Source organism: Prionailurus bengalensis, chromosome C2, assembly GCF_016509475.1.
Source record: "Prionailurus bengalensis isolate Pbe53 chromosome C2, Fcat_Pben_1.1_paternal_pri, whole genome shotgun sequence".
In the NCBI taxonomy this organism is placed as follows: Eukaryota; Metazoa; Chordata; class Mammalia; order Carnivora; family Felidae; genus Prionailurus; species Prionailurus bengalensis.
In genome coordinates, this window is record NC_057350.1 from 65,738,880 (window position 1) to 65,755,000 (window position 16,121).

The 16,121-nt window shown below is 40.6% G+C and overlaps 1 protein-coding gene across 1 annotated transcript in view; it reads left to right on the forward strand.

Moving 5' to 3' along the window:
* The window catches only part of ARHGAP31 (Rho GTPase activating protein 31), a 115,515-nt gene that overhangs the window by 52,127 nt on the left and 47,267 nt on the right, over window positions 1-16,121 (forward strand). Inside the window, exon 2 of the mRNA XM_043594238.1 lies at window positions 13,684-13,786. Coding sequence (XP_043450173.1) covers window positions 13,684-13,786 — 103 coding nt within the window. The remainder of the gene's footprint in view (window positions 1-13,683; window positions 13,787-16,121) is intronic.

The following is a 16,121-nucleotide window of genomic DNA, read 5'->3' on the forward strand; positions in this document are numbered from 1 at the left end:
TTTTTTCCCTATGCTTCTCTATATTTTTATATTTTTTACATTTGCAGTACTTGCCTAAGCATAACTTTTAGAAAGAAAGTTAAATTAAATAAGTTGAATGTGCGCCTGGTATTTGCAAGCACAGAACAAGCTCATGTAAGAAATGAGTTGCCGCAAAAGGGTTACATACTGCAGGGAAGTGCGGCTGTTTTCAGCAGGAAAGAGAGGCCTTGTAACAACAGGAAGCACTGGGAGGCCAAGGTACCCAGGCTTCCAAGCAGAGCTATTCTGGAAACAATGGCTGCCTGTGGCTCGGGAATATTGGGCAGGAAATGAAAGGATGCTGGGACAGGGGGTACAGCGAGGAGCTGATAAGCACTACCTGGCTCTTCTTCGCATAGACCTAGAGGGCCAGTGATGAAGTTGTTTTTTTCTAAATGCTCCTCATCTTTCATCAGCATAATTGATTTTTAGAATAACACAGAAATGAAAAGAACCCATGGTGCCATGGGTCTGGAAACCATTAGGAAGTTGAGCCTCCTGGGAAACCAGAAGGTACAATAAGCAAGAGAAGGTATTTCTCACCCTCAGGGCTTGGTCACATCAGTTGGGGTTGGGGGTGGGGAAGGAGCCTTCAGATGAACTCAGCACCATTTAAAGCTAAGTTCCTGGAGGACTCCAGTATCCATGATAATAAAAATCACATTGGGCTAATAGGAGCCCAGTCATACCAAAAGGAGATATGTGTAGACCTTCTGAGAGAGAAGTTTATATTTATTTAACACAAATTTCTATTCATATGGGAAGGGCAAGTTGGGGAGTCAATAATACAAGTAAGAAACAGAAACAAAACTAACACTCATGCTCATGTTTTGCCTTGAAGACCTAGATATAAACCAGCAGAAGTGCGGACTCGAACACTGCAGGTAGAAGTGAAGTCTGCCTTCTAAATTTCTAGCCTAGCTTCATCCAGGAAATTCACAGGTCATGGGGTGTAAGACCTGAAAGGAACATTAGCAATCATCTAGATCCAGAACTTGTTCCTGGTACAGATGAAAGTCTGGGGCTGGGAGTGGCAGGTTTTTTTTTTTTGTTTTTTTTTTTTCCTGGAAGAGCTGATTCATGTGGCTTTAACTGATAAGTACCCAGCACCTAGTACCTGTGGGGGAATTCATAAAAGGAACAGTTACTTTCTCCTCAGAGGTCTGAAATCTAGTACCTGGGGGTCAGAGCAAAAACCTAGCTTCTTAACTCATTGTTTTATATCCTTCTCCATCATCGGGTTGCTCTTGGACAGGAAGTCATCTCTGCTTCCTGCTGCTTTCTGGTCTTCCCCATGCCTGGGATGTGCCTCAGTTTCCCTATCTTGGAGGTTACAAAATGTACTGGAAAGTGTGTGAACTTTGGATTCAACCTGGCTTGTAATTGTATGCTAGGTTTGCCACTAGCTGTTTGACCATGGACTAGTCATCCAACTACACTGAATTCTAATTGCCCATCTATAAAATAGGAATAGGAATGCCTATACCTCAGAGTTGTGACAATTTGAGAATTAAATGAAATAATGATTGTTAAGCATGATACCCCACACAGCATTTGATGAGTGCATCCCGTGACCACCCACTAGGCATGTAAAAACAAAAAACAACAACAAAAAAATGTGGCCAAGACATAGATGAGAGAAGAAGTTACATTGTCCTCATTCTTAAGATGATTGGTGTTAGTGAAGCATACAATTCAAGAAGTGGGTGTATTTTCCATGTTTATCTCTTGTTACCCTGCTGGACTCCTATCCCTTCTCCCCCTGGGACTCTCTCTCGAGGCACATGTGATCATCTGCTTTATCTATTACCGAGGTAGAGCCTCTATCCGTGGCATCCCAAGGAGCAGGTGGCAAGAAAGAGAGGGGCTGTTGGTCCAGGAAACAAAATCTTGATCGTGTGATTGAAGCTGACTGTGGTCCTCATGCAGTTAAATTGAGTATTTAAATGATTTGTTGGCAATGAAAAGGAAACTGATGCTCACAAGCTAGGCCTGGGAGTATGCTAGGGGTGACTGCAAGGTCAGCCCCATGAACTGAATGATGTCTGCCCCACAAATACCCTGGGGACAAAGTCAGAAAGTAGGAAGGATGAGCCAAAAAAAAGTCTACAAATGACACAAAGTCCAGAGGTCTCCATTTTCAGCAATGGAATGAGATCCTTCTGTACTTTTCTTGTGTACAAGGTGAGCTGGGCCACCTAAGCCCCGGGCCATGTAGGAGCTCCTCAGTCTTCTTGTCATCATGCCCCACCCTTTTTCTCTACCCGGCACTGTCCTTCCTTGGGGCCACAGCCACCTCCGTTCCCCAACACCCACCTTCACTGAGGCTGTTTCCACTTGCCCATTAACTCAAAGAAATTTCAGGAATCAGCTAGAATCACCCTCTCTTTCATTCTCAATAAAGCATAAAGAGGTCCTTTCCACTAACCTTCATTTTTTTCTTTTTGGAGCAATAGGTTTGTGGTCTTTTCCTTCATAGGATCTCCTCTCCCCACTCAGCTTTCTCAAAGGACTATTATTCCCTTGACCGGAAGAATTCAAGGGTCAGCCCTGATGGGACAGCTGAGTCTGGTCCTAGAGCTGCCGGGATTGGACATCATCCTACAGGCAACAGGGAGCCACTGAATGTTCCAGAGTAGGGGAGTTTTATCATCAAGTTAGTTTTTTTTTAGAAAGATTTGTCTGGCAGTGGAGCTCAAGATAGAACAAAATCTTCCTGGGCTGTCATTAAGAACTCCCCTAATTTACCTGAACTCTTCTCCACCAGACTGGTCTAGTCAGCATTCTTGGAATTCACTACATTGTTTCTTGCTTTCCCACCTTGTTTATACCATTCCCTATACCAGAAAGTGGGTGGCATTTACTAAGTGCTTATTATATGCCAGGCGCTTAACCAAGTGTTCTGCATGTATTGTATATATTACATCACGTTGTATCATATCGCATCATAGCATCTCAAATCATCCCCTCGAACCAGTGTTAGAGTTCTTACTGCATAGCCTGGTTTTGCCCTTCTTTATCCACTTATGTCACAACATGTGAGCCCTTCAGGGTGAGGGTCCTGTCTCGGCACCCTCTAGTGTGGTCTCCCTGTACCGTCGGCACCCTATAAATAAATGCACACAGTCTCCTCTTTTTGTTCAGCACATAAAAACTCTGCTTGACCTTGCCTACCATATGTAATCTCTTTAGAAGGACTTCTATCACATTTTTTTGTGCCTCTCTAGAGCCCTTAACATAGTTTGCTTGATATTTTCATACTGGCCATGTTATTTATACTTGTGAGCTTCAGTTTCCTCATTTATAAAGTAAGAATAATTCCTCCCTCATAAGGTGGTTGTGCGTTGGGTATAAATAATGGATAGAGCTCAGGGATCAGCACAAAGTAGGTGCACAGTTATGCCCATTCCTTTCTTGTCTTCCGAGGACAAAGGTCTTACCTTCTTGACCCTTTGGCTAGATGGCTTCTGTACACATTTCAAGGGGAATCATTGTCACTGGGAGAGAGTAGGTGCATTGATAGTGGCTGGGGTGAGTCAAGGATATGCACCAGAGGGAGGATCCGGTCTGGACACTTCTACAAGAAAGAGCTGACTTGACTTAGCATCTGAGACTCTAAAAGTGGGAAGGGCAGGGGTCTCCAGAATGCAATCCACCATCAGGAGCTCAGTTGTGGAACACAGCTAGTCCTTGGCCACACCAGGCCAACAGGTCAGGCAAATACTTCTATTAAACAAGGAGTAATTATCTCAATGGGGTTTCAACATCTAGATTTCAACATCTAGAAATTGCCTCACTGACTTCAGAAGGCCCTCTGACTTCTTTAATGAAACTTGTTTTTCAAAAACCCATGTCTTTCTTTAAAAAAATTATTATAGAAAATTCAGAAAAGCAAAATTAAAAATACAGAAAAGCAAAAATCATTTATTTTCTACCACCTATAAGTAATTACTATTAATAACATATCAATGTGTTTTATTTTTTATCATTTAAGATTTGGGAAAGGGTGGTATAAAAGAGACACTGTCAGTCTATAGTCTTTATCTTTGTTTCTTGCCTTCCAGCTTTTTTTTATTCTTTAAAAATGTTTTCTAGTTTTATTGAGATGTAATTGACATTACTATATGAGTTTATTTTTTTTTATTATTATTATTTTTTAATTTTTTGAACGTTTATTTATTTTTGAGACAGAGAGAGACAGAGCATGAGTTGGGGGAGGGTCAGAGAGAGAGAGAGACACAGAATCGGAAGCAGGTTCCAGGCTCTGAGCTGTCAGCACAGAGCCGGACGCGGGGCTCAAACTCACGAAACGTGAGATCATGACCTGAGCCGAAGTCGGATGCTTAACCGACTGAGCCACCCAGGCGCCCCTATATGAGTTTAAAGTATACAGAATAATGGTTTGACTTACATATATTGTGAAATGATAACAGCAATAATTTAGTTAGCATCCATCATCTTATATAGTTAGGATAAAAAGAGAAAACAGAAAAAGAAAAAAAAAACTTTTCTCTGTGATGAGAAGTCTTAGGAAATACTTTCTTACCAACTTGCCTATATGTCATATAGTAGTGTTAACTAGAGTCATCATACTGAACAGACATTCCTAGTACCCACTTATCTTGTAACTGGAAGTCTATACCTTTTGACCACCTTTCTCCAATTTCCTCTTCCCCTGCTTCCTGTCTCTGGTAACTTCAAGTCTGACCTCTTTCTCTATGAGTTGTTTGTTTGTTTGTTTTAAGATTCCACAGGTAGTGGGATCATACAGCATTTGTCTGACTTAATTCACTTAGCATCATGCTCTCCGGGTCTACTATGTTGTTGCAAATGGCAGGATTTCCTTCTTCTTATGGTTGAGTGATGTTCCATTGTGTGTATGTGTGTGTTTAATCCATTGATGGACACTTGAGGTGTTTCCCTGTCTTGGCTATTGTAAATATAATGCTGCTATGAATGGGGACGGGGGTAGGTGCAGATATCTTTTTGAGTTAGTATTTTCATTTCCTTTGGTTATAGTCCCAGAAGTAAAATTGCAGGATCAGATGGTAGTTCTGGTTTTGTTTTTTTTTTTTAGAACCCTCTATACTGTTTTCCATAGTGACTTTACCAATTTACAATCCCACCAACAGTGCACAGTTTCTTTTGTCTCTATATCCACACCAGCATTTGTTATCTCATATCTTTTTCACAATGGCCATTCTAACAAGCAGGAGGTGATATCTCATGGTTGTTGGTGTTGATTTGCATTTCCCTGATGATGAGTGATGTTGAGCATCTTTTCATGTGTCTGTTGGCCTTTCATATATCTTCTTTGGAGAAATATCTACTTTTGTCCATTTTTAAATTGAATTTTTTGGTGTTTTTTTTGTCTTTTAGTTTGTTTATTTTTGTTTTTGTTTTATTTTTTGCTTTTGAGTTATATAAGTTCTTTGCATATTTTGGCTATTAACCCTTGATCAGATATATGGTTTGCAAATATTTTTTCCTATTCTGTAGGTTGTCTTTTCACTTGTTGATTATTTCTTTTCCTGTGAAGAAGGTTTTTAGTTTGATGTAGTCCTACTTGATTATTTTTAATTTCTGTTGTTTGCACTTAATGTATCATCTTCAAAAAATCATCGCCAAGACGCATGTCAAGGAGTTTTTCCATATGTTTTCTTCCAAGAGTTTCAGGTATTACATTTAAATCTAATTCATTTCAAGTTAATTTTTGTAAATAGCGTAAGATAGGGGTCTACTTCCATTCTTTTACATGTTGGTATCAAATTTTACCAGCACCATTTATTAAAGAAACTATCTTTTCTCTATCAAGTATTCTTGGCTCCCTTGTAAAATATTAGTTGACTGTATATGCTTGAGTTTATTCTAGGTTCTTGATGCTGTTTCATTGATCTATTTGTCTATTTTTATGCCAGTACCATACTCTTTTGATTACTATAGCTTGATAGTATAGCTTAGAATCATGAAGTGTTTTTCATTTTTTTATCAACATATATTGCTTTTGTAACTTTCTCAAGAAGAATTTTGGTGTTTGTTTTTTAAGTTTTTAATGTTTATTCATTTTTGAGAGACAGAGCATGAGCAGGGGAGGGGCAGTGAGAGAGAGAGAGAGAGAGAGAGAGAGAGAGGGAGACACAGAATCCAAAGCAGGCTCCAGGCTCCAAGCTGTCAGCACAGAGCCTGACGCGGGGCTCGAACCCACAAACTGAGAGATCATGACACGAGCTGAAGTCGGACACTCAACCGACTGAGCCACCCAGGTTCCCCTAGTTTTTTTTTTTTTAACATTTATTCATTTTTGAGAGAGAGAAAGACAGAGCACAAGTCGGGGAGGGGCAGAGAGAGAGGGAGACACAGAATCTGAAGCAGGCTCCAGGCTTTGAGCCATCAGTACAAAGTCTGATGTGGGGCTCAAATTCATGAACTGTGAAATCATGACCTGAGCCAAAGTCGGTCACTTAACCAACTGAGCCATCCAGGTGCCCCTTCAAGAGGAATTTTAAAATAAATATTAACCACTAGGTGTTGAATGCCTAAAAGCCATCACTACCATAAGGTAAGGCCTGCAGTGGGAGAATTTCAGGCATTTGAATAGTTAAGGGCACAGAACCAATCAGCTCTTCTTCAATGGTGTCACAACACTTGGCCACCAACTCATGACAAGGAGGCTTTTTCTATTCCTCCCCAATTATAGTACTATGAAAAAAATAGGAACTTTGGAGTCAGTCACACTTGGTTTGGGAGCCCAACTCTGCCATTTACCAACTGTGTGATTTGGGGCAGCTTACTTAACCTATCAGAATCAGCTTTCACATTTTTAAAATGGAGAATTTCACCTATTTCATGGATTGGCTATGATTATAGAATGGGGAATGCCAGTTTTTTTTTTGTTTTTTGTTTTTTGTTTTTTAAAGCATCTAATGCAGTGCCTGACACATAATAAGTGTTTCTCCTTGAGGGATTCAGGTATCCATGGAGCACAGAAAACCCATCTGGAGAAAAATGACCAATCTTCTGTCCAGCAAAACATTTTGAGCATTCATGTTTTCAATGCTATTCTAGACTAATGAGACAGAGTATTGTCCTCAGTGTCTCCAAGGAGCTCACAACTTAGTGTTGGGTAGGAGTAGGCTTGCAAAAAAATTTGTTAGATTTCATTTTTGTTGTTAAATCTCATTTTTTATGAAAAATTTTTTCTTATAGTTCAACATTCAGAAGTATAAAAGAATATATAATGAGAAGTCTCCCTCTTATAGCCCTAGTCCACCCCCTAGTTCCATCTCCTATAGGCAGCTAAATTTATGACTTCCTTATGTGTTCTTCCATAAATATTTAATGCATAGATAAATGAATTGCATATCTGTTCTAGTCTCTCTTTTTAAGAAACAGATGCTAGGATACCGTTATGCCTGTCTGCACCCTGTTCTCTTTGCTTGACAATATGCCTTGGAGACCACTCTGTATCTGTACATGAAAGTTTTCTTTCTTTTTAATAACTGTATAGTATTTCACTATATGGATGTTCTAGTATTTATAAGAGGAGCTTCCTATGGATGGGCAATCTTGTGCCATTACAAAAATTGCTGCAATGAAATAAGCTTGCATATATGGAAATATCCTGGAATTGAGACAATGAAAATGTTCTGAAACGTGATGGTTGCTTACCTCTGGAAATATACCAAAAACCACTTAACTATATGCTTTAAAGGGTGAATTTTACAGCATTTGAATTATACCTGAATTTTTTTAATGTTTATTTATTTTTGATTTTTTTTTTTACATTTATTTTTGAAAGACAGAGAGAGACAGAGCGTGAGCAAGGGAGGAGCAGAGAGAGAGGGAGACACAGAATCTGAAGCAGGCTCCAGGCTCTGAGCTGTCAGCACAGAGCCTGCCGCAGGGCTCGAACCCATGAACCGTGAGATCATGACCTGAGCCAAAGTCGGAGGCTTAACCAACTGAACCACCCGGGTGCCTCGTGATGTTTATTTATTTTTGAGAGAGAGAGAGAAAGAGAGAGAGAGAAAGTGGGGGAGGGGCAGAGAGAGAGGAAGGCACAGGATCCAAGGCAGGCTCCAGGCTCTGAGCTGTCAGCACAGAGCCCAACACGGCACTCGAACCCACAAACCGTGAGATCATAACCTGAGCCACCCAGGCGCCCCTATATGTGAATTTTTTTAAGATTAAAATAAAAAAACAAAAAACAAAAAACTTTTCTCTAAGGAAAACATGCCAAAGTCAAAATATATTTAAAAATTCAGAAAATTAGAAAGCAATTACTTTGCTTTTTTAAAGAACAGAGAGCATAACACTTTTTAAAACAAATACCACACATTTTCAAATTTCTCTTTAATTCGGCACTAGGCCAGGAGGAAGAGAGTAGAAAGAAATTACAAGGCGGAGGAAGAATCAGAGGGGAAATTGCGGGGGACAGCGACCGCTAGGCAAGCGGAGACTCCCAAAGGCTAGGGAGAAGGAGTTGCAGGACAGAAAGGGTAGGACAGAAATAAAATGCAGGAGCTAGCAGAGAGAGAAGTTTCGGGGAGCCACTGTGACAGCTCTTAGATTCCCGGGGTCAGGAGGGGAGGTAGGAAGTTCTCTGCTGACGGCCAAGAGTAATGGAAAAGTAATTGAAATCTTTACTCCATCTCTTGAAAAAAATGCCATTTTGCTGCCCCATTCACAGCATAGCAATGCTGCTTGAAGTCCTCACTCTGCCCTATGCACGGCAGTAGATGTTCAGAAGATTTCTCCCCTGTGCAGCGGCTTGTTTCCCTTGCTCTTTTACCCTCCTCCTGCAAAAAGCAAATCTTCTTCACCCACCCTCTTCACCCACCCTTGGCCCTTGGTCCCTTCTAGCACCTCAGTCACAATGAATATATCCTTCGTTCCTGAAAGTTTTCCCCGACTGCTTCTCAATTCCTACCTCCTGCCTCTTCCCTGCTTTCTTCCACTATAGTTTGCATTTCTAATATAAATGGAATAGTACAGTAGGTACTCTTTTTTTTTTAATTTTACTTATTTATTTTGAGAGACAGAGTGGGAGGGGCAGAGAGAGAGAGAATCCCAAGCAGGCTCCGCACTGTCAATGCAGAGCCTGATGTGGAGCTTGAACTCACCAACCATGAGATCATGACCTGAGCCGAAACACAGAGTCGGACCTGAGCAGAAACCAAGAGTCAGATGCTTAACCGACTGAGCTACCCAGGTGCCCCTAGTATGTACTCCTTTATAGTCTGGCTTCTGTTGCCCATATGCTTTATCATTTATCATTTATCATATGCTTTTGATGGCTGAGTAGGATTCCATTGTGTGTATATACCATTAGACTTCACTTTAAAGATTAGGAATGCAGGACCCAGAGAGGGGATGAAATCTGACCAGTACAAGACCTTAACAAGAATCCAGAACAGGGGGGAAGGAGGGCCATGTTTCCCTAAAACCCAAATGCAGTTTGCACTATGAAATCATATGGTTGCCATGACCACATAAGTAACCAAATAAAACTGTGCTTGTTCCAATCTCTGTCTCCAGATCTGATCAGGTCCTGGCCACACAGGGAACTGGGGCATCTTACCAGACATTTCTTCTGGGGGGACTCAGAAATTATTTAACTGCTGGACTTTTCTGCACCAAATCCCTGAAGAGTTAGGAGTTGAGGAAAGAAGTGCCCCACATTACTTATAAGTATAAAATGTCTGTTAGTTGTACCAGGTTGGATCAAATCAGACAAAGGCTTTAAAATGTGTAAACTGTAAAGCATAAATCAAAGGCAAAATTATCTTCTCTATCAGAAACCACCTCAAATTTATTTTGCGCTCGGATTAAAATTTAACATTTAGGATTGCTGATCCGGGAAAAACAAAACATAAAAGGGTCTTCGAGAACCATCCGTGAAACCGTTCAAAGAAGTTACAACATTCTATCACAATCAGCAACTGAACTGTGTGTACCTCCGTAGGAGGAGACTTGAAGTTCTTTGGGTCCATGATAAACCCTCAGAATTAAACTAGCTCTGTGACTCTGACTTCTAACATTACTCCTGCCCATGCCTAAATTGACAGTGAAAGCGTTCTTTCCATCTATGACTACTCAGCTATTTTGTGTCAAGCTTCTATCGTATCCACAATTCTAGGGTGTCCTCAATTTGGCTGGACCCTGGAGACAATAGTCTACAGAATTCTATAAACTCTTAGTACCCTCTGCAGCACCACTCATCAGTATTACCTTTAGACCCTTGCTACCCTAAGGGTGGGCTGTAGAGGGGCAGTATTCCTATCACCTGGGAATTTCTTAAAAATGCAAATTCTTGACACTCTTCCCCCATTGGAACCCACATGTTAACAAGATCCCAGTAACCTGGGTCACATTAAATTATGAGAAACTCATGCCTAGACTAGTGGTTCTTCAGCCTTAGCGTGGATCAGAATCTCCTGGAGGCAGCTGCTGCTGGTGCACCTGGTCCAGGGACTGCAGTCTGAGAACCACTGCTATGGCTCTCAAGCTAGATGATTATGGAGATTCAGTGGATCCTCTCCCATTTACTGAGTATGATGGGGAATTCCTTCATCTTCCAACTCAGCCTGAGACAAGAATCCAGGAAAGCTAACACTCCTCAGGGACCCGGAACACAGCCTCCTCCCCTGAGTTGTTTCACTCTTGCCTCTTGTTTAAACAGAGCTGTGGACGAGAGGTTCTAGGGCCTCTGTATCAAAGCCAGAGTAAATTTGTGGTGGAGGCTCCATCCAGGAATGTGTTTTCTTCACCTTTAAATCAAACAGACCTGAGGTACTGCACCTAAGAGCTATGGTACTGGAAGGGCCCTACCTGAGAGTGGGATAGGACAGGTTGGTGACCCCACACTACACCTTCTGTAGAGTGTTTCATAAAGGCCCTTCAAATCCAGGGCTTTGTCTTGAGTCCTTCTTGGGAATGCTCAGAGCTCTTAAGTCCACTTGTGCCCTGCATGGCACAATAGCCATATACCTCGGTACAGAGATGTGCTATGGGCCACACCAAGGCCAAGCATAGCCCCGGGACTCTTAACTCAAAATCTGTGCACTGTTGGATCCTGCCGCCTTTGTGTTATAGAAACACACCTAAATGCATAGAAAAGAGACTTCAGACAAGCAAAATTACCTTCAAATAGAAATATTTAATCCAAGAAGGACACAGAAGCCATTCCAAATAGTAGATATGAGTGTCGACTGGTAAGTGGTTGGTCCCCTCTACCCCAATCATCCATTGGATAGGAGGGGGTAAATTATTTTCACCAAGATTGCATCTCACAAATTACGAATTTACATCACAGAGAAGCTTCAAATAGAAATAATAACTGTCGTTGTAGAATGCTTATTATATGTCAGGGTCTGTGCTAAGGTTTACAGGTATTACTTCAATCCTAACTATGAGGTCAAAATCACTGTTATCCTCATTTTACAGATGTGGACACTGAGAAACAGGATTATTACATATGTATCTTGCCTAAGGTTACAAAGGCAGTTTGACATTCAAACCTGTGTTCTCAACCATAGACCAAATGTGGCAGTCACAAAACAATAGCTTGGTGCTGTAGGGAAAGAGTTGGCCATTATTGTGCACAATAGGGATTAAAACAAAAATGCAAAACATTTTTTTTAAAACATTTAACTCTGTTTGCTTGCTTATTTATTTATTATTTAGCAACATGGGGGTGGGTGACAAAAATCTCACCGAGAAAACTATTTCATAGATACAGAGATCACAGATCAGATCAGAGTATACACAGTATACACAGATCAGAGTATAGCTCTTTTGGGTGGAGCCAGGCAGAGGTCCTGGACCCCTCCCCATTCTCACAGCCCCTCCCCCACCACACTGTGTTCCCACCTTGTATTCACTAATAGTGAGTGGTTCCACCTTGCTGGTTTCTGGTCTCAATATTTCCAATCCCGAGCCCATTCCCTGCCCTCTTCCTACCTGAGATAACTAAGAAGTTTTTCCCCAGTTCCAGTCATGAAAGAGCAGGGCAAAACATGGATGTGTCCTGGAGGGGAATGGTCCTGGGTGTGCACGGCCTTTGAAAGGTGGGTGAAATACTTTAAGGATGAGGAATTTTACTGAACATCCAAAATTATAGTTGGTAGTTGAAAGAAATGGTGGGAATTGTTTAAAAAATATTGTAATATAGACTCCAGGAAGAATGTTAAGTCTGAACACCTGGTGTCTACTTATGTAATGTCCAGCCCAACTTGGAATTGTGTGCAGGCATGATCATGCACATTAAGCTTTTAATGGATTGGCATTACTCTGATCTAAGGCATTAGTGGATTAGGTATATTTTGGGGGAGGGAGCACAGTGCTAACCCAAGCACTAGTTCATGACGTTCCATACCACCTCCATGACTGAAGACTTCAGCACCCAAGGCTTTGGTGCCATACCAAACCACCATTCACAGCACTGTCATGGAGGGACCTCAGGTGGATCTCTTCAGACACCAGGGTGGCAAGAAACTTGTTCTCTCCATGCCATCCAGAAGGCCTACAGCTGCCATTCTGTCACTGAACTGGCTGGGCCAATCAGGGTCAGCTTTGAGGAGAGGTTGGCATAGTCAGGCTTTTCTACCCGGGCAATGAACTTCTGAAGTGGCAGGAATTCCAAAGGCCATGGTGGTCCCTTTTATGTGGTCCATTCAATCAATGACTGGTTTGACCCATTCAGTGGTCTTGGTGGAGGGCGGTTCTCACCTTTAAAAAAATACTTCAGGCGTGCCTGAGTGGCTCAGTTGTTTAAGTGTCCGACTCTTGATTTCAGCTCAGGTCATGATCTCTTGGTTCATGAATTCAAGCCCCACATTGGGCTCTGTGCTGACAGCGTGGAGCCTGCTTGGGATTCTCTGTCTCTGTCTCTCTCTCAAAAATAAATAAATAAACATTAAAAAAAATACTTTAACACTTTGACCTTTTAATCACTTTTAACATTCTGGTGGACATCTTTAGTCTTTTCTCCTTTGCATTTTTTTTTAACATGGCTAAATTCACAATGTATATTTGATTTTGTGCCTTATTTTTCTTTTGCCTACTTATATCATAAGGGTTTTCCCATGTTAATTACTTTTCATAAGCAACAAATAATCTTGAATGAGGTAAGTAAATCTATCTGCACCTTGGTTTCTTCATGTGTAGTATAGGCAATTGTATCGTGCTAGCATTCACATTAAAAGCTTTTAAAACACAGATTGCTGGGCACCACCTCCAGAATTTCTGATTCAGTGGGTCTGGAGTAGGGCCTGAGAATTTGCATGTCCAACAAGTTCCCAGGAGATGCTGATGCTGCGGGTCAGGAGACCACACTAGGAGAACCAGTGAAATGAGGAGATTGAGTTGTGGGATTTCCAAGGTCACTGCTGGTTTCAAAATCTAAGTGTTTGCATATTTTTCAAATTTTTTAAAAAAACCCAACCAACTCTTAGAACACATGACTTTTCTAAAGTTTAACAAAACCTCATGATTTTTTAAATACAAAAGAATATCATCTACCATTTAAAAGTAATTGTTTCCACTTGTAACTCACATGCATTCCATACTTGCTTCTCTTTGAAGTTACCTGGAGTTTTAAAAGGATATCTTTAAAGAACAGTTAGACTTATATCTAATACTTTATTGTTTCTCTTTTCATAGTTCCATATGTATTGAAGAGCTGTGCAGAATTTATAGAGACTCACGGCATTGTGGATGGAATTTATCGGCTTTCGGGAGTCACCTCAAATATACAAAGGCTAAGGTGAGCTAAAAGAAGAGCCCCCAAAGAATTCTCCCATGAGCCTTCCTCTGTCCATACCTCTGTTCGCCAGAATTGGGAGTATTAAAAACCTGAAGCAGTTGAGAGAAGGGTGGCAGGGCAGAAGATCAAGTGTGATGTTTTCAGATGCCTAACTGTTCTTAATCTAATCAGGAAATCCTCTAGTCTGATGTAATTCTTTCCAACAAAAGCTCCTGAGAGTTTTTAATCTGTTTCTTTGTCTTGCACCAGGTTTAGCCTTCTTAGGTGGATTCAGCTGAACTCAAATGATTTAAAATACAAGTCAGGAAAACATGATTTATTATCATTCACTTGTCTACCCAGAGTTCAGTTAAATCCCAATTACATAGTGTTCAGAACTTGGAGATGATAGGAGTTTTTCTGTTGGCACACATTCAACATTGGATATTTCACTTGGTCAGGAAATCACAAATCTTCATGATTGTGCATTTCTTTCATTGAGGCTGCTATTTTATTTAATTTTAATTTTTATATAGAGAGAGCACAAGTAGGGGAGAAGGGCAGAGGTAGTGGCAGAGAGAGAGAGAGAGAGAGAGAGAGAGAGAGAGAGAGAGAGAATCTTGAGCAGGCTCCACCATTAGTGGAGCTTGATCCCATGACCCTGGGATCATGATCTGAGTGAAAATCAAGAGTCAGATGCTCAACTGACTGAGCCATCCAGGTACCCCGAGGCTGATATTTAAAAGACTATGGATAGATGGGTTATTTCCAAATGTATTGCTTTTTCCTAAACAATTCTAGAATTTATCCTAGAGTTTTTTGGAAGAAATTTCTGTCACATTGAATTAAAAGTATAATAACCTTCACACAAAACACAGATATGTGTATGTTTTATATGTATTACATATATCAAATAAAGGGAAGAGATATACAGTATATATACAGAGTGTTTTATCAGGTGGTATTTTTATATATTTATTGTATGTTTAGTTATAAATAAATGTAGACTTTTGAAACAATAAAAGCATTCGTGTTACCAGAATAGTCTGTTAAATTTAATAGATTGTAAAGTTAATGTATTTTGTCTTCTTCCTCTGACTTGGTTTTTTGTCCCTCCCCCTCAAATCGCAATTATAATGAAATTATACCAAAGGAATAAAACATCTTTTTTATTCCTGGAGAAGTGGTGACTGTTCAAAACTAATCAGCTTATTGTAACCATAGATTTTAACAGATCTATGTGCTTTTATAATTTCACTAATTTACTGACATTTTTTAGAGTTTCAGCAAATACTTTTTAATGTTTCACTCTTAGCTCTGAAATATACCAACTACGTGGTAGTTAGTACCATAGGAGAACATTTGAGCAATGGCCAATTCTTTTTCATTTAAGGACCAACCCTATTAGCCTCGACAGGGAAATTTTGGCTAAATAAATGAATAAGCTCCAAATTATTCTTGTTCTGGCCTCTTAAAGAAACACACACACACACACACACACACACACTTGTGAATTTATAAGGCCGTTGCATGGTTTTCTTTTCAGGGCCCCACTCAGCTCCTTTCAGGTTTGGCCACCATCAGGGATTTCCCCACCCTTTGTTGAAGATCCAGAACCAGGTGACAGGAAAATGGGCAGCGAGCTGTTTTGAAATGCTGGTCCCGAGAGTCCTGTTGACTTTGCCACTACTTGGCTGACCAAATGAATACTGTCAAGAAAGCTAATTCCTCCTCTATGTTAAAGCTGAAAATTGTCATTTCTTAAACAGATTTTTAACTTATAAGTGTATACTATTTGAGGCAGTGTATTCACATAAGCTTGGTAAGGAAATGTTTTATAATCAGAAACAAGGCCTGGAATCTGATGATGTTCCCAAACACCTCACTATACATTGCTTATAAGAAGATATTTATGGGACGCCTGATTGGCTCAGTCAGTTAAGTGTCCGACTTTGGCTCAGGTCATGATCTCACAGTTTGCGAGTTCGAGCCCCGCGTCAGGCTGTGGTCTGACAGCTCGGAGCCTGGAGCCTGCTTCAGATTCTGTGTCTCCCTCTGTCTGCCCCTCGGCTGCTTGCACTCTGTCCCTCACATTGTCTCAAAAATAAGTAAACATTTAAAAAATTAAAAAAAAAAAAAAAAAAGAAGATGTTTAGAAGCTGGTCTATCCTGTGGGAGTCCCTGTCAGGCAGCTTAGAAGTTTCCATTTAGCAGCAAGGAGATAGTTGCTTAAACCTTGGGTTTGAGTCTCCAGATAAAACAAGTTTGTTGACGTAGGTATATGGAGATGAATGATAACAATCTGACTCACTCTGGTTTTGGTCTCTCCTCCAAGAAAGAAAAGTTCATTTGGAAC